Source organism: Nyctibius grandis, chromosome 18 (genome assembly GCF_013368605.1).
Source record: "Nyctibius grandis isolate bNycGra1 chromosome 18, bNycGra1.pri, whole genome shotgun sequence".
Lineage (NCBI taxonomy): Eukaryota > Metazoa > Chordata > Aves > Nyctibiiformes > Nyctibiidae > Nyctibius > Nyctibius grandis.
The window spans coordinates 3792970-3811738 of NC_090675.1; the positions used below are offsets into that span (position 1 = coordinate 3792970).

The 18769-nt window shown below is 45.2% G+C and overlaps 1 protein-coding gene across 1 annotated transcript in view; it reads right to left on the bottom strand.

Annotated features, from left to right (window-relative positions):
- Positions 1–18769, bottom strand: part of COL26A1 (collagen type XXVI alpha 1 chain) — a 168989-nt gene that overhangs the window by 128760 nt on the left and 21460 nt on the right. Inside the window, exons 2-3 of the mRNA XM_068415860.1 lie at positions 15263–15385; positions 5120–5223 (exon numbers count right to left, since the gene is read on the bottom strand). Of these exons, the coding sequence (XP_068271961.1) occupies positions 5120–5223; positions 15263–15385 (227 nt within the window). The remainder of the gene's footprint in view (positions 1–5119; positions 5224–15262; positions 15386–18769) is intronic.

Consider the following 18769-nt stretch of genomic DNA (forward strand, 5'->3'; position numbering starts at 1 on the left):
ACTTGAAAGGAAGGCACCTCAGTCTGCAACACATTCACAGCACAGAACTGCCCTGCTAACCAGAGAGCACCGAGGTAACCACCTCTGGGAGAATTTCACTGTTCAAATGAAAGCTTTTTCTTTGGTTATGACAGGAGTTGGACTGTGCTGAAGTGGGAAAACATCACTGTACTAGGATTTAGCAGCAACAGGAACAGGTAGTGCAATGCCTCTCGTGACCTCCACTGCCTTCTATCACATTTTCTCAGTTTCTGAGGGCAAGATGAAAAACGGCCAGTGGCAGCAAAGAGCTCTGTTACTCGCCATAGGTGATACACAGACTTAACTCCCTTGCTTCCAAACAGTGGCTATGAGGAAGAGGGAGAAACAAGAAGGAACTTAAGTACTTGACTAAAAGAAAGCTCACACGAGCTCAACTCCTGAAGAGAACTACCGTGATATTATGGGAAATGTTACTCCATAATCTTCACATTGTATTTTCACATAGATTGACAGTTCTTTGTTTAACAGTTTCAGAGGGGAGCAAACCAAGACCTGGAGAAGTGAGGTCCCATCAACACCACTTTGAATAGCCTTCCTTATAGAGCACTTTAATGGGCTTTCAAACTTTCAGGTCTCTAGTTTTGATGTTCATTCTCGTGGCCTCATCAAATTTTGTATCGTAATTGCATTTGCTAGTTTAAGATTTTCCTGGCAGTGTTGTTCTGCATCTCTCCTCCTGAGACCAAGAAACTCTGCGAATCAGCAGTAAAAAAGGAGAGGGTTTTGCACTCTATCATACTGAAAGGAAAGTCCTCATTTACATTTTTCAAAGCAGCATAAGAAAACACATGGGAATCTAAGAGGTTTGAAAAATATCAGGATGACAAGATGCAAACAATAGTTACTAAAAGCAGATAAAAATATTCCAAGAACTGAAATGAGGAGGAGGGGGAAGGAAGTTCTCAAATCAAACCATTACTTGAACAAGGCTGGTCAACTTTCTTATCCTACTTGTATTCTTCTGGAAAGAAAAAAAAAGTAAGCTTGGAATCACAATGGCATCACTTTAGAGGTGCTGAGGTTACTCCTGGAGCTGCTTCTTGCCCAAGCAGCTAAGCTGTCTACCATCAATCTGCTTCTGGGATAAACAGGATACTGGCTACTGTCCCAAATTCAAGCAATACAAACAAACAAGAAAGAAATCTGTTATATTTGTAAAGTGAAATAAGACCTTGCCTAGCTGGAGAGCTCTAGGGCAGTGCTGCGCCCCTGAACTTGCTAGGGACACTTTTTCTCTCCCAAGAGATTGCACTTGCCTTTGAACTTTCAGCCATATAGAAAAAAAGGCTGAGTTCAAGTGTCAGCATCATCTTGGATTCAAATCAATCAGCTTGATGCATGATTGCAATAGCTAAACCACTTCACCTCTGCACTGCTCTCGTCCATATGTTCTTTATATCAGCAGTCAGCAGACTGGGTGGCTCAGTGCATTCATTTCCTGTCCTAGGCTTGGGCTCCAGTTTAAACAAAACAAAAACCCCCTGAAACTGGAAAATAAAAATTAGCATCTACTGACAGTTAAATTCACCAGACTTGTTTGCATCAAGTCTCTTTCTCCATCCAAGAAAGTTGCAAGAAACCCTTCGGGAAGCCCTGGTACAACTGGTGATTTTTAGCTACCTCCTCAACTAGCTGGTCACTGTTCTACAAAAACAATAAAGGAATTAGAGACCTGTCAAATGTTGACATACCTTTGGGTGAGGGGAAAGCAATGAAGTGAAGAGGGGAGAGCCCCAAGCAGTGTCAACTTATAAAAGGAAACAGATTGGAAGCAGCCTTTCCCACCTCAGCAAATGAATAGCCCACTGAATAGCAAAATCTCCACCCACTGTTAGAGACGAGCTTCCTCCAGATGATGCTGCTCTTTATCAGCTCCAATGCAAGAGTTAAATTCCCAAGATAATTTAAATCTAAACAATGTGCAGCCTTCAGCATTAATGTAGGTGCCTGCCAGCTGGTGACAGTTAAGTGGTTACTTTCTCAAGCTAAACTTATTAGCTAAGGGTCAAGACACTTTGTAATACTCAAATTGCATTTAACAGCTTGCTCTATCAGTGTGCAGTATGTTACTGTGTAAGGGAGTTTTCTCATTGAAGGTGTGTTACAGCAAGCCAGTCTCATCAGGAGTCTGTCATACTTTGGGGCTAGACATCCACGCTGTACTGTTTCCTTTGCAAAAGAAAAGCTGACCTGCCATTTGAGAGATAACGAGAAAGTATGTATGTCGGAAATAGCTCCACTGCAGCCTTTGAATGATTGCAAGTTCTTTGACTTGGTTTCCTTGGTTCGCCCTCCCACCATCTGATCTTCCCCCATAAAATGCTAAAAGAAATAAAACAAATTAAAAAAGGGCAAGGAAGGCCTCATAAAAGGACAGCTAGTAAAAGTAATCCATCCTCCAGATAGGCTACAGTGGCTCCCCCACAACGACACTGTTCCAGAACAGTCCAGAACAGCACAAAAAAGGAGCAAGTATCAACCCTGCTCACTGGGAATTAAAGAAGGAATCAACAGTTAGGATCTCTCAAGCCTCAAGACATAAAAAGCACCATCAGTCTGAAGAAGGGACCCCCGCAGCCATGCCCATGGGCAGACAACTCCCAGAACTGCTCTATGTGCTTGATCAATCCCTCATCTCCCAGGTTAGTCCGTCCCACTCATGAAAATGCAACCTTACTATTCCAGGGCCCATTGGGAAAGAAAACTTTTTCCTTCAGTCTCTGGAAACAAGAGACATCTTGAAGTGGAAGCTCAGAGCCATTGTAGTTGCCATTCTGCTGACAGTGGAGAACAATAGCAACTGTCAGAGAATTGGAGCATGTTAAAAATAGTGCAGGTCCAATCTGCCTTCAATCATACCTACCTCACATCAACTTCAAAAGCACCAGCTGCACATACAAATGAAATGAAATATTGAGGGGAAATCTAACTAATACAAAAAAAAAATGAAAGCATTTTGAGGTTTTACTCTGCTAATTCACTGTGGCTTCATAATAGCACTGTTTTTGTTTTGTTTCAGTTTAGTTTTCTGTTTTCTTTTGTCTGCTGTTTCCAGGAAGGACCCACGCAGATGTAAGCATCCTACCCTCGCAGAGGAACTGGATTTGTAGTAGGAGAGAAGGTAGAAAGGAAAGAGTACAAAAGGCTTTATATGAGGTTGCCAAAAAGCCTCTTTTACTTACAATTCCAAGTGACACTAACGTTAAGGATTAACATAACAAGGAAGTAAACACTTCACTTTTAAAACTGATGCCTCTGGACAGCTTGAGGTGCTGTACACACCACTAGTGTCAATACTGCTGCTAGAAATTAAGTGGCACAACCCTGCTGTACTAGAAAGGGGTCTTTTTTTTTATTTTCCTCTGTCTTTCAAGAATATGGGATTGTCAGTAGCACCAGATGTTTTAGGGAGAAAAAAAAGGTAAAAAGAATCTCACACATGAAAGTGAGGGCTTGCTACTGGCTTTCTGCTCACACTCCACAGACCATATCCAAGCCCAAAAGAACAGTTCCACCTTGAAAACTGACTGCATAAAATTGTCACCTCGTTCCACAGACCTGCTCCTGTGAGATCGCTGCTGACTTTCTCAAACAAGCTTATGTTGGCTTTTTATTTCCACTGAACTCTGCTGAGACAGATCTGGCACTGTGGGAGGGAGCTGGATTCTCTCCTTTACACCAGCAGCACCACTAAGCTGTAATTACTCACACCTGTCCAAACCTACAGGCACGAACAGGCTGCGCACATGGGCTCCTCGGGTCCCCAGTCAGATCCTCAGCCAGGATGAGCTGCAGCCACTTTCAAAATAACTGGTCTGCCACAATCCTTAGCATCCCTCTCCCCTGCAGTGACAGGTAAAAATCCAAGCTGCACACAGCAGCTTCTCTTTCCTAGGCTCACTTCTTTCAGCAGCATGCTAAAATGCAAAGCTCTCGCTTGCAGATTGCAATTCAGGGTAGTTTTGCCACTTTTTAAGACGACTCTTGAGCTTCTGGGAAGCTATTGTTTCCTCAGCAGCCTGAAGCGAGCTGCTGTCTGCAACCATCATTCTTTGTGAATGTAACGAGACAACTTCCTAGTTAGAGATTTGCCTGAATTGTATGATTAGCACCAACATATCACAGCACAAAGAAAATGAGATGCAGCTACAAACAGCAGAGACTTAGAGATGTTGGACACCTCCAATGACCCTTCACCAGCCAGCAGAGAGGCAGGCTGTGGTGACCTGATGCAAATGAACAGAAAACTCAAAGCCGAGTTTCTCTCCCATTCATAAGCCATGAACACTCATGACAGATTCAGCAGATGCTTTAGTGCCTAAACCTGAAACTCGATGGAGAAGCAAGACTTGTTTCAAAGCCCCAAGAAGCAACAGTTAAAGCAGAAAACATCAGGAAGGGAAATGAAAAACACGCCCCTTTTGTCCATCATGATGAGAAAGGGAAAACACTTTCCTTTCTTCCAGCTCTGGTAAGAGCCCTGTGTTTTCCCCTCTGTGAAAGATCAGATGCCAAACCCAGAACTGTGTTTTCACGTGCACTGTCCAACCTGAATGTTGCACTAAGTCAGGGGGTGGGTGGGAAGGGGAAGTAAAAGTGCCTAATTTAATTGAAAGCTCTCTGGGAACACAGGTATTATTTGTGTCCAAACCTCAGAGGCATAACTCTTACAAGCAGCCATCCAGGGACCAGCTTTCATCAGCTACAGCAACTGATGGTGATGACACGGGGAAGTGGAGAATATAACACACGGACATGGAGAAAGCTAATTTTCTGAAGGACTGTGCAATGGGGATGCCAAGCATGAACACCCTGAGTACCCATTTCTTCAATTCTTTCCCCCTCCTTGTTCAGGCTTCTTTGCAGGCATTCAGTATGGTCTATTTTCCAAGGCCACCTTTCAAAGCTTATGTGTGAGCATTCAGATAATGATGGGGAGTGAAGAGAATAGGTGATTTGTTCCTGTGTTTGAGAGGTGTAGAGCAAGTTAAGGAACAAAACCCAACTCCACCCAGCCAGTCTATCCACACATCCCCTTGCTGCTCTGTAAGCACAGATGTATTGCTCAATAACTTACCCTCTTCACAGTTGCTCCCCGTGAAGCCAGGACAGCACCTCCACTCCAGCGTGGTCACAGTTCGGTAGGACATTTTGTACGTGGGCCTGATGAGAGTCCTGTAACTAACACAAACAAGAAGTCAGTAGAATGCACTTACCTATTCAAGGGCGGTGTTGCTACTAATTCATAGCACATCTTCCTGCCTGGGTATATCCCCAGAGCACCCAGCCACCCCCAGAAAAAGGAGACAAAAAAATAACAGAGCAAGGGTTTACCACAGCGTGGATCTGATTCAACAACCTTTATTTTTCTCCTTAAGCCCTCATACTCTTCTGGCTCTTCCCCCTCACCTCTCCCCCAAATAACACCGGTATGCTTTGTGGAAGTCTGATCACTACCACTATCAAGTCATTGCAAGTAGCAGAGATGACAACTCTTGTTTCCCTCACTCGACCTCCATATGGATTTCTCTGACGTCGAACAAAGGCTGGCATTAGCCTTGCCTCACTCAGTACTAATAGAGTTTCCAAAACATTACTCTCACAAAAATTGCATAAATCTCTCAGGTGTCTTCCCTTCTCCCACATCCACCACTCAGATCTGGGGTGTATCAACACATCAATGTGACAAAGATCATCATGACATAACACTACATCAGTGATCTGCACGGAGCCTTTTTCCAGCTAGCTGACCTGTGCCTTAGTTCTCCCAGTGTGAAATAGGGTTATGCTCTTCCTCACCACAGCTGAGGCTCTGCAGGACACATTTGTTAGCTCTGTGTACAGCACACAGCACGCCCAGGGTCCCAATTCAAGCACAAGTACTGCCATGCCCCACGGGAAACTAGAGGGCTACCTGCAGACACAAGTAGACCTGTACAAAGCACCAGCAATTCTGAAGTCAACGCAAAACAGACAGTTGCACAAATGCCAGTTCTTCCTTTAAAACAGCAGCCCTCAAAGCCAGCAAATCAGAGTTTTCCCAGTATACAGCCAGACAAGTTATTGCTGCTATTCATGAAGCTAAAAAGCAAACACAGAAGTCGTACTCTACAAGCTCCCCTCAAAATTCCTACCCTTATTTAACAGCCAAAGGAATTTGGCACGCACAAGGAGAGGCTGAAGCTTAGGGATTACAGTGTTGCAGGCTGCAGCTTTATGCTTCTTTCTCAAGGCCAGGCAGACACAAGCCCGGAGCACCCGGGTCTCCTCTGGGGAAGAGCCTCCTCCCGCAGTGCCGAGAGCTGCCAGGAGACGGAGCGCTGCCCCAGCCTGCTCCGCCTGCAGCACTGCCCCGGGCACAAGGCCAAAACGGAGCTAGAAATTGCATGAATCTCATTCAAAATACCTCCAAGGGGTAGCAGGCACAGGTGTACATCCAGGACAGCACTGCAGTGACATTGGTACAGTTACCCTGACAAGTAGTAGCAAAGGCTTGCCAGGAGAGGCTGCCCATGTATGTCTTGGAAAGAAGGCAGCAGCTCAGTCGTGGTTAACATAGTATTTGGGAAACTAATTTCTCAGTAAGCTGTTGCTGATTACTTATGCCAGCTGCCAAACACAGAAACCAACTTCTCCTATAGCCACTGGAGAGGAGGGCTGCACAAGCTTCCTCCTGAGCACGTCGTCGCCTGCACTTGGAACTGCATCGCCCAGCGATGGGAGAGCAACGCTGTCTCCTGAGAACATTACGTCCTCACCCTCCGAGTTGCCAAAAAGCACACCAGTTACTGCTAACACCGACAACTGTGATCCAGGCACTTGTCTAATACGGGCTGGACAGAGCCAGCTCATCCCACCTAGTTTTTTGCCCTTCTGCATGCAACAGCATTCAGGCGTTTGCAGTCACGGTTGAGCTTGAGGACTTGACACCACGTTGACACAGGTAGACCTTCAGTGCTTTTTCACTGAGAGACCTAAGGCATGAAGACTTTAAGTGTCTTGCTGAGGGTCTCTCAGAACAGCTCTGTCAAAGTTCAGGAACTGAACCCCAAGTCTCCTGACTCCCAGTCCTGGCGTTGGACTCGAGACATCTTTCCACACGTAAGCCCCGAACCATCAGTCAGAAGTTCATGACTTTGTCACTAACACCACAGCTGGATTTGACCTTGAGATGAAAGTCTCCAGCCTTGTTACCAGTGTCCGGAGCCAGCTAGTCTCCAACCACACCATGATTTTAAAACCATGTTTCTGCCAACACCAAGATGTTAAAGCTCTCTCAAACTTCATTATGAAGTGTGGAGAGCGGCTTGAGCCAGACTGGAATATTGGCAGCAGTTCTGTGTCAGGGAAGTAGCTATAGTTTAATCCTCAAATGAGCGAGGACTTCTCAGGGCATGACAAACGTGGAGCTCAGCTGTCACAGCCTACCACCCACCCTGAATTTCCTGGAAGAGTCCTGACATTTGCAGCTCTGTTCAGCATCGTGCAGTCAGACATGCGAAGTGGTTCCAGCTTGCTAGCTCAAATTTGCTCTAAAGTTGCTCTGTTCTTCATAGCATCGTTTTTTCTCAATCATGTGACATAGCAGCAAGGTCTGTTGTTACATATATCATCACGTCACTTCATGCAGATTTCTGACTGCTATTCCAGGAGGGGAACAAAGAAAACTCCTTTAGCAAAGCGTTACCACTGTCTGATACCTGAAGTGTTGCAAGTGAAGGAGAGGAAAAAACATGAAAAAAGGAGAAGAAAAGATATCTGTTAAAGATCAGAAGCCTCGGAATGAAAATTGTGTGAAAAACACAACAGGTAGAAAAAGGGATTGGTAGTAGAATAGGAAAGCCTTTCCCTTGGTTGTCACCCAAGCCACAAACACTGGCATAGAAATCTGCAAAACCACAGTAAGAGAGAGGTTAGGATGAGCCACAACCTGCACCTCTTTGCTTCCCAGACAGCCAAAGGATGTGCTCAGTATACACAGTCCCCTTCAGCACAAGGCTTCCAAGCACTTCACAAAAGAAACTACCAGGACCTGCCACTCTACTGCAAGAGACAGGCATCATTTACCAACACATTTGCTGAGGCGCACAGCAAGGTCCCAGGGAGTGGGGCAACACTGAGGGAAGAACCCAGAAAACTCAGCTAGTGGCCACTGCTGTTACTAGATCAGATCAGACCCCCAGCTGTCCTTGGAGACGGCCTGATCAGCGTCAGACAAGCTACAAGAGCTCATCCACATGCAGTCATCATTTGGGAAACAGTCTCTTGCTTGTGTCTCTCTAAGTGATTGCCCAGAAAGTGGTAATTCGGGTAGGGAGCATGAGATGACCGATTAACTGATTTGGGGGTATGAAGCTAGAAATACTGGAGAGGTCAGGACACATTGAGGGATGGCAGCCAACAAGTCTCACGCCTCAGCACACAAGGATACGTTCCCCTTGCTCTCAAGGAAGTGTCACTGAACACAACAGCCAGACAGGACACAAGAAAGGGAAAAAGTGTCACATTCTTGGATAAGAGCCTCAAAAATCAGGTCAAAGAGAAGTGATCTCTGCCATGACCCAAGCAAGACAGCCTGTCACACACAGGAAATACCTTCCCCCTTTATGGATTTCCCCTGCCCTCTGACACTTACAAACAAAGCTGTTTGTACAGAATGACCACATGAGAGGGAAGGCGTGAAACTCATTTCCACATCACAAGAGATGGTTTTGTTAGTGTGATTCATTCAGCCATTGCAGTTTGTGCCCGAGGAGACCTTGGTGACCTTCAGAGGCTTCTATTCATCTTTATTCAAGTTCCAGGTTGAAAGTTTCAACATCACTTACTGGGGGTTTTCAGGATAACAAGAGGAATGAACTTGCCTTTTTGACTGGCAAAGAGTCTGGAAACCAAGGAATCCAAGCTTTCTTTCACCTACTGCATTAAAAGAAGATCAGAGCAAAGCTCACAGTAGTTCCTCTAATTTTTGGTACCTATGGCCTAATTTACAGATATGCCAAGAATCTAAAATTCCTCATAGAAAATCAGGATGTTCTGAAATCAGATTTCAAATACATCAGGTTAAGTAACTGAATCTTGAAGTACTTGGCTGCCCCGGAAAGAAGGGAGGTTGGAAAGCGTTGGGCAAGTATTGACACAGAAAAGAATATCCTATGGGCGCACCCAGAGAGTCCATTTCTCAGAGAGGCTATCAAGAACATATTTGGTTCCCAACATCCCACTCCAGACAGACTACCCTAACTATCCCCTTAAAGCCTACCAAGACACTGATTGCACCAGGTAGCTTCTCTATGGAATACAGACAAGATAACATCACCTCAAACCAGTGCCACAGCAGACACATGGACAGGTACCTTTGCCATCATGTTTGCACTCACAAGCATGGCAGAGACCATCACTGTGAATCAGACCTGTGCTCTTTTTTTCCTGCAGCCCCAGCTCTTCCAGCCTCCCTAGCACTAAGGCAGGAGATCCCCAAGGAAGAACATAACCAGAGGAGTTTCAAATATGCTCCTGCAGACACTGGACAAAAAACAAAACCTGCAGCTGCAGGAGTGTTGGAGGCCATTGTACGTGTCCTGCCTTTGCCAAAGGGGAGGAAGAGAACTCTGTTTAACTCTGAGCACGTCTGGTTTGCACAACTGATCAAGAGCCTAAACCCCCGAAAACAGAAACTTACACACCTCCCATCCCAAGTTGTACAGAGCAATACTTTGCAGTCTCTCAGTCCCAAGAAACAAAGCCAAAGGACACAGAGACAGATGTTTCTATGCCACCAGAGTAATCATCAGCTTCTGTCTTCATTAACAATTAGATATCAGTGCTATTGCGGAGCAGCACCGCACTTCCCTACCAGCAAGGAGGAAGAGTGCCGAGACAGCATGTCTGGGCAAGATCACAAGGCCTTCCATTAGCAGGCTGAGGACAGCTGTGCACAATCTACAAAGCAGTTGGCTCTCCACCTCTGCCCAGCCAGCGGCACACAGGTCACCTTCTGAAAGCACAGCCATCCACATTGTTCCCAAACCTGAGAACACGCCTTTGTGCTACAGCTCCAGTCTCATACACACCCAGAGCCTCTACCTATCCTGTTCACAGGGGCACTGTTCATCCTACACTTATATCCCGTATGCGCATGGGACAGCAGGCCTCTTTTTTCAAGCATATGACTCTACATCTTGGAGAGAAATAAGGGAATTAAACATACAAAAGAGTTCGTGTGTAACAGGACTTCAAACAGCAATCCTAATGCACTGAAATAAGCTCTGGGATTTATTATTCAATTGACTGGAAAGAAAGAGAGAAGGATTTCCCTGTGGCATTACTACTTCTGAAACTGAGGAGAAACATCAGCTACAGGCCAATCTCTTGGGTGACAGACCCCCAACTTCTCTTACTGACCCTGTAGCAATAGAGTCTTCAAAAGCAGAGAAGACCAAAATGGATGAGCCTGCAGAATTCCTTCTTTGTTTTTCTGCAAACTAGCTTGTAAAATCCCTCTGGGAGCTGAAATGTGCTCAGTTTAAATGAAAACAGCAAAAAAAAAAAAATTTCCAACATTCAAAAACACCAAATAACAAGAATGATCCATGCAAGATGTGTAGCCTGCTTATGTTAAAAATGTCATCAAAAGCACAAAGCATTTGCGATAAGCCAAACCAGCTAGAATACTAAAAGCAAAGAGGCAATGACTAGCAGTTGGAAAGGGCATCACAGCCCAGATTTGCTGTGTTGCAAAATGCTCTCCCCTCCATCTCTCTCACCTTTGAGTGATGTTTGAAGCTGACGGATGAGTAACTTCATGTCTGGGGTTTCAATGGCTCTTGCTAAAGTACGGCGGCCAGGTAAGCCCATCCCTGTACAAGCCAGCTGTGGGTTTCCAGGGAAATCTCCAGATTCTCTGAAGCCAGAAAGTGCTGCAGAGACAGGATGCTCAAAGGCTACAGTAAAACAGTTATGTGACCACTGAGTAGAGCAAAAAATAGCAGGATAAAATCTGACACAGCCTTGCTGGGAACATTCATTTTCCTAGGATGAAACAAGCAGGAGAGCAGTCAGAATATCCTGCCACAATCTGAAGCAGCATGCTTCCAGAGATGAGATAGGGATTTTCACAGCAACAACAGTTTGAAGCAGAAAATGGTTGTCTTCTGAAGACCATAACAGTGCATGATCTGCCAGGCTGTTCACCATATTCATTTACCTTCTGAGATACTGATTTACTGACCACAACAGCCATACACAAATACCCTAATCAAAATTAGGCTGATTTTGGCCAATTAGCATATAGCAAGAAGTTGTCCTATTCTCAAAGTCATAAAACACAGTAAGACAAAAGTAGTACTGTTCTCATCTTATAGGTAAGGTGGCATCACTTGACTGAAGGCACAGGAAGACACAAGAGCTCCAGCAACTGAATGCAGGTCTTCAGTCCTTGCCTGGCCTACGAGACAACCCTTCTCTGTGAGCCTCAAGGAGTTTAGTGACCCAAGCGTGACAGGATTGTGCATTAGCAGCTGCTGTGGCAAAACGATTGCTCAGGAGAAGGGTTACCATTCAGATGCCTGGGTTTACTGGGAGCTGAGTGCAACCATCCAGGCAGCAGAGACCCAGAGATTAGGTTGCCATCGAAACACCACGCTAGAGACTTTATCCCTTCCTTCAGACAGATGAATGGCATGCGATTTTTATAAGCACACTAGGAGCTTCAGCCAGACTGCTGGAAAGTTGCCCGTTCACTTCGTAGCGTGACAAAGCAAAGGCATATCCTATGGTGCGCAGAAGCTGAAGCCTTCACTACACACATGAAGGGAGTTCAAGAATAGATCTGCTGAGGGAAAGTCTCCAGCCAAGACTGCTCCAAAGCAACTCAGCACCCAAGCTAAATAGAGTCTGGGGTGGAGGGCAAGAACAGAGCAGCTCACCCCATCCCAGCCAAGATGACGACACTCCTGCAAAAGAAGTACAGCTGCCAGCTTCCCAAGAGCAAGTGAACAGACAGCAAGGACATCACACAACTGAAGTTGCTAGGCTGGGGATCTCACAGATACTCCTCTGTCAAAGGCTTGACCCTGAGCTGCAGAGTTTGTGCAATAAGGGAAAGAAACATAACACGAATGAATGGGAGACAGGAAATGGATTAAATCCTTGTCTGGCCACACTGATGTCTGCTTGTAAGCAGAGTCTCTCTAACAGAGAGCCCTCTCAGCTGTCACCACGAGGCTGAGAGATGCCTTTTTTTTTGGCTGGCGTCCCTTTTGCTAGTGAGCAGCCCGATAACGGGTGCTGGCAGAATGAAAGCTCTCCCAGATAATGGTTGACTCCCCGTAAACCAGATGAAAAGTTTGCTTCAAGTCGCAGCTGGGAGAAATACTATAAAGCCAAAACAATGCCAATGGCTTACTGACATTTTGCATTGCTTACAGTCAAGCGTAACACCATGTGAGTCTGGCTGCGCCCCCCTCAAGCTCAGGCACCAGAAATCTCACTAGGGATGAAGAGGAGAAGGCCAGAAGATATTTAGATTTGACTTTTTGGCAAATGGAAAGCAGATATATTTATATTACCTGAACAACTGAAAGGGGATGTTATCAATGCCTACAAATACCTTAAGGGTGGATGTCAAAAGGATGGAGCCAGTCTCTTCTCAGTGGTACCCAGTAGCAGGACAAGGGGCAATGGGCACAAACAAACACAGGAAGTTCCATCTGAATATGAGGAAAAACTACTTTACTTTGAGGGTGACAGAGCACTGGAACAGGCTGCCCAGAGAGGTTGTGGAGTCTCCTTCTCTGGAGATATTCAAAACCCGCCTGGACGTGACCCTGTGCAATGTGCTCTGGGTGAACCTGCTTTAGCAGGGGGTTGAACTAGATTATCTCCAGAGGTCTCTTCCAACCCTAGCCATTCTGTGCTTATGTGATACAGAGAGCATGAACATTTCTAGCCAGTCCTCCTAATAGATGAATCCCCTGACCTCACAAGGTATCAGGGCTTGCAGCATTTCTGGACTTCAATCCTGCAGTAGCAGGATTACATGAAACATGGGTAGAGGTGTCCTTTGTTGTTAGTAAGAGCCATGGTGGCAAAGCAGCAATCCCATGGGCCTAAGTTCTGCCATGCCACATCCATCATTCTCTTTTTGGGAGTAGTTAGTTTGAAACACAAGAGGTAACATTTACTCTAACCACAGAGCAGTTGTCTTCACCCTGCACCATGGACAGTGTGCTCATCACAAGTACAGAAAATGACTGGGAACAAGCACATGCTGCTCCTGCTTTACCTTTGTTGATAACTGGGTGGGCTCCAGCATTTGTTAGCAGCTTTCTGGAGGTCCTTGGGAAAGAGAGGTCCAAGGTCTTTCTCTACTTCATGCAAGAATGTCACACGATGCATGATTAGAGGACAGACAGTAATTTCCTTGGAAGGGTGCCATTAGCTTCACTTGCATTTCCTCCCACTTGCAAAAGGAACAGAGCATTAGCGTCCTTCTGTCTCTTCTAGTCGGTTTCTTCATGGTGATTGTCTTCCAGAAACACTGCTCCTGTCAGCTGAGCTTTCACCAGCTGAGATCTTAAATATCAATAACCCCAGCTTCTTTCCATGATATTTTCACATAGAAAGAAAAATTGAGAAGTCTGCTGCCATTCTGCATTGTCTCCAAACAATTGGACTCGTCAGGCAAATGAACCAAACTACATTTGAAACTGAAAATGTTCCATGAATAACAATGTCACAACAGCACACACTACTCCTAAAGCCTCTGGGTTAACAATGTAAGAATCAATGTATATGAGTAACTGCAGGAGCCCACAAAAAGGATTTTTACTAGTAACATGATCAATTGTTTGGTACTTATGAAACTACAGTTATGTTAACAAGGAAAAATAAGCAAGATTTTTGGCAAGTTTAGGAGACAAGGTGAAAGCTCACAAGTTTCTAATGACAATTATGTGCGTAAAAAGTCTGGGAAATTAAAAAGCTTCAACAGAATTTTGGCCATGACAGCGTAAAATATTAAGTGTTTCAACCACAGCCTTGCATAAAACAAGACCAAAGAGACACCAAAGCAGATATATTACAAGTGAAAAAACTTAGACTGACCAGTGGCCAAGTAGAAACTAGAGAACCAACTGTGGTAACTGCCACATGGAAAATGTGAATTCCAGCTGAAGAGTCGCAAGAACAGATTGGGAAGGTGGATCTCTGGGTATTTAAGTGAGCAGTTCAACCACATTCTGGGTAGGTTTATCAACTACAAGAGCATTGCAATCAGTGCACTGTGGGTGAACTGGTAACAATAGCTCACAAAGCTTAGTCATTTTATTGCTAAATTATGGGCTTGTCTACATGGGAAATTGTTATAGAAGCTAGGTATAAATTTAGAGCACAATAGCTTTTTTGCACCAATTCCCAGATGGGTGAGTAACACTATTCTGCTCTGAGAATGTCTTTCAGAGAAGGCAAAGCTCAACAATGCAAAGATACTTTGCATACTGAAAGGTGGTGGCTGGGGATAGCTATTTCACACATTCGGTTTTTCCTTAAGTGTAGGTGGGTCCCAAGACTGTAAGCGATTGAAAGGCAAAGCAGGCTAACAGCAGACTTGGGGTAAGTTTTTGACAAGTCACTGTCTCCAAGCTCTGTTTCTCATCTGGGGAGAGGGCACACTGTGCTTTCATGCATGTCTCTAAAGGATACTGAGATGCAGGAGTAAGAGGTGCTGTAAGGAAATTCCACTCTGAAAGGTACAGGGCACATTACCTTTGTCCCTCACCAGCAGCAAGGAATGTGATCAAAGCTTTCCAGTGTATACGATCAATATTACCCTTAAAGACCCGAGTATGAGCACTCAATACCAACAAGCCACATAGTGCCATAGGTCCAGCATCCCTGCTAACTCTGTTCAGTCACACTGCACAATGTTGGACTTAACATTTACTTAGCTCCATGCCTGACTAGCAGCAGCTTCCTGTGTGAAGTACAAACTGGTATTACAACTAAACTGTTTCACATAGCTTGTCCCTAATACTATGCTTACCTTCATGTGTAATTACTCTTCAGCTAACACCAGTGGCATTCTTTAGTTACACCACCATGAAGCAGGATATCAGCATCTGACCCATTGATCTCAACCCTCTACACAACACTTCAAAGGTAACCAATTTAATGAGAAGTGCAGGAAAATCTGGGCAACGTGAGACATGAAGATTTTTACCTCACTAAGTTGGCACAAGGTCCTGGCCACCGGCAGCTCTGATAAACTCGCTGGATCACCGTTTCTGATCCATTCTGCACTTGGCAGGAAACGGTCCGTGTAACCGTATAGTGACACCAATGCCTGCAGAGAGAAAGGACACCGTTAGCCCCAGTAAGACACCAAGCTGAAGCAACACGTATCAGACTGCAGTAAAACCAAAGTATCTGAGGGTGGGGTTGTTTCTACTGTCAGCCATAGCTAGCCTAACTTGCACTCTTCATTTCTCACCCCACCCTCTCCTCCCAATAGCTGCAGAAAGATTCCCTGCTTCTGCCAACCTGAACCACAAGAGATCCAGTAATGCCTCTTGCTTGGTCCTCGGAGGCCAGAGTTTTATAGTACATAATTTAGTTCTGTTAGTTATCATAAACAATAGGACTTTAGGGGGAAAAAAAAAGAAAGGAAAAAAAAAGGCATTCCAAATCTCCTGATAGTCATTTCCCATTGTACTGGTCTTAAGTTCATCCTGCTTGTCATGGTATCGTTCCCCAGCCTCCTACCATTCTGAACAACATCCGAGTTGGAAAAATTCTGCTTTTTGGTGTGGCAGAGCTCATTGTCAGCAGGACTCAAACAAGCTAGGTGCTGAACAAGTCACATTGCTGTCCTGGTGAGGTTACAGTCTAAAAACGGGCAAGAGAAAATACAGGGGAGGGGGCGACTAGTGTCTTATGCTGTCTCATAAGAAAACAAGAGTGAGAGAGACCTCACTGTAAGGCATATGAGACGCAGTAACTGCAATGTCAGCCCTCGGAATCGGGCCCACAGACACTTTCCACTTTCTCTGAAAAATACGTTTTTAGGTTCCAGTGTCACACTCAAGGGGGGAAAAACACAATTCTTTCATTTTCCCCTTGCAAGCATCATTCATATTTGCCAAATCCTGGTTCACATTTTTGCTTTTGTACCTCAGTGTAGTTAACAGGTTTGCAAGCCACTTTCCTACTGATTGGGGATCAGACCTAGGGTCACTAATGGGAGGTGGAGACACCAGCTTGTGCTCCAAAACACATAAAGTGCTTCTTAAGCATTCCCTGCATACGCAGAACAGTCCTGCTCCTCATCCATCCAGAGCCCCCACTACAGCTGATCCCTTCTCCAAGTATCACATTGGCTCCCCAACTTTGCATACCAAAAATCAAGCTACTCGCACAGCATAAACAGGCACCTGCACATCCCTTCCTCCTTCCCTAACCCACCTTTCCCCACAGCAGTTTTAATTTTTCCAGTATGCCATGTACAGCAGTTGTTGCATTTTGTTTCCTTTTTGGATTCCCCTCCTATCTCCGCAGGAGGCTCCCTGCTCTCTGGATAACTCTCATTTCAATGAATAGGAGGTACATGTGCCAACGGCTGAACAAGGGCCGCAGACCACAACAGGCAAGCTGGGGCCAGCAGCCTGCTCACCGAACCTTCGGCTATGGCCAGACGGGTGAGCTGGGGCATCCAGAGAGAGGGTGGCTTTCTACCCAGTGCCATCAAGCCCATCACCTGCATCAAGGCAGAGCCATGCAGCTTTCCCTGCAGATGCTGCTCCTGCTCACTGTAAATCTGTGTGCGATTCCTCATCAGGAAGTGTGGACTACAGTCACATCTCAGGTGACACCCAGGCTGGCAGGAAGGCCTTAGAGAACCACTTCTCTCAGATTTATTGAGGATTTGTGGTGTATATATAGGGATCAGACACCCTAGTACCCAGATGTCTCTACTAACATCTGCATCATAGAACCAAAGGGCAAAAAGGGGCAGGGGGGAGATAGCACTACTGAAGCTCCAGATCACATGATGTCAGCAGATCCTTTAACAGGCTCAACACAACTTCTGTACAAAGTTTAGGGAGCAAAACCAGAAGAAACAAAGACAGGAGATAGAGACTGGAAATGTGGCAATTCAAAGTAAAGCTTTCTTTTTTTTTTTGTTTCACATTCACATGATGCAATTATCCATCTTGTCTCTCCAAGCCTCAGTCATGGGGTCTGTTCAGACGGGTGTTGCTGGCTAAGATCTCCTCATGCCATGGGAACAGCCAGTTGAGCATGGAAGGAAAAGCAGCCAGGAGAAAGGGTGAGTATGAGAGGGACTGGGGAAACCACAGCTCTGTATGATTTACCTTGAGCTTGTTTTTAGCACAGTGCTTACAGCCATAGGAAGGACAATGCAACACTTCTGCACAAGCCTCAGGGCAAAAGCACTTCATGTCAGGCAAAACAAAGTGCACATATACAGAACCTAACAGGATAAGGGCAGAAGCCTATGTCCTAAAATTATGAAAACAAAACTTCTCATTAACATGCAACAAGGAAAGGAATTGGTCCCACCACAGGAGAAGGTCGAAGCAGCAGTAGGCACACCAGCAACATGTAACAGAGCACGAAGGGACACAAATACTAACACATTCAGAATAAAGTTACTGAACGTTTTAAAATGGAGCATAATTATCGAGGACTCGACTGCCTCCCCTCATGTTAAGACCATTTCTCCTGGCTTGTCAATGAAATACAAATAAATCAAATATTTATTTACACATGCTATGCTTTAACTGTTACATAGCTTGTGTATGTGTCCCCGTGTCCTTCTCCCATCACAGAGTCATCTGGAAAGAAGTACTGTTTCTGTGGTGTGGAGCTGGATTCCTACATTGATTATTTCACACTAATATCAATTTTGATGGGCTTCTGAGACAATCTGTCCCACTTTCTTGGGTACAAACAAAGCACTTCTATGTCAGATAATTAAAAAAAAAAGTCAACTGCACTCTGAGTAAAACCCTTTATATCCGATGCTGAAACTAGAGAGCTTCATATTCCTGAATGTAAATGAGGTGGGAAGGTGAACAAAGACACCACCACCACACACTCCAGCACAACGCAGAATAGAAAGGCAGGTGTCGGAGGCAGACTCCGCCATTGCCAGAGGGAATCTGGCAGCCTATCTGTTCTGGTTAACGTATAACGGCAGCTCCAAATTGCAATTCTAACTGTTATTCTTTTTAGCTTTCCCTTGCATAGACCCAGATTTAATGTCATCTCGCTCCTTCAAGGATTGTTTTCAGCCAGCTTGGGAGTCTAGCACTACATTTGTGGATCTGGAGCTAAACAGGTGGCACTCTGCAGGCTGCCTATGTCAAAAGCTGCAAGAAAGGCTGATTATTTTAAGGTCCCTACAAAGCTGGTTTTGCCAGGGCTTATGTTCAGTGGATGCTGCTGGCACGCACACAAATTTTCTTCCCAAACAAGTCCAAAACTGCTGTTGTCCGAGAAGGTCTCTCGTACCTTTGCTCTACCCGCCCCGCGGAATAAGCTGTTCAGGTACATGTATCCCCTCATAAATCCAAGGAATTTGGCAGTCAAGTTGTCATTTCTGCCTTGGAAAAGCGTTTCTTGGAAGTGAGATGTGCTGGACAGGCCTTGTTACTATCTAGTGACAGAGCCTAAGACAGCTGTTGGAGGTAAAGGCTGCTCCCAC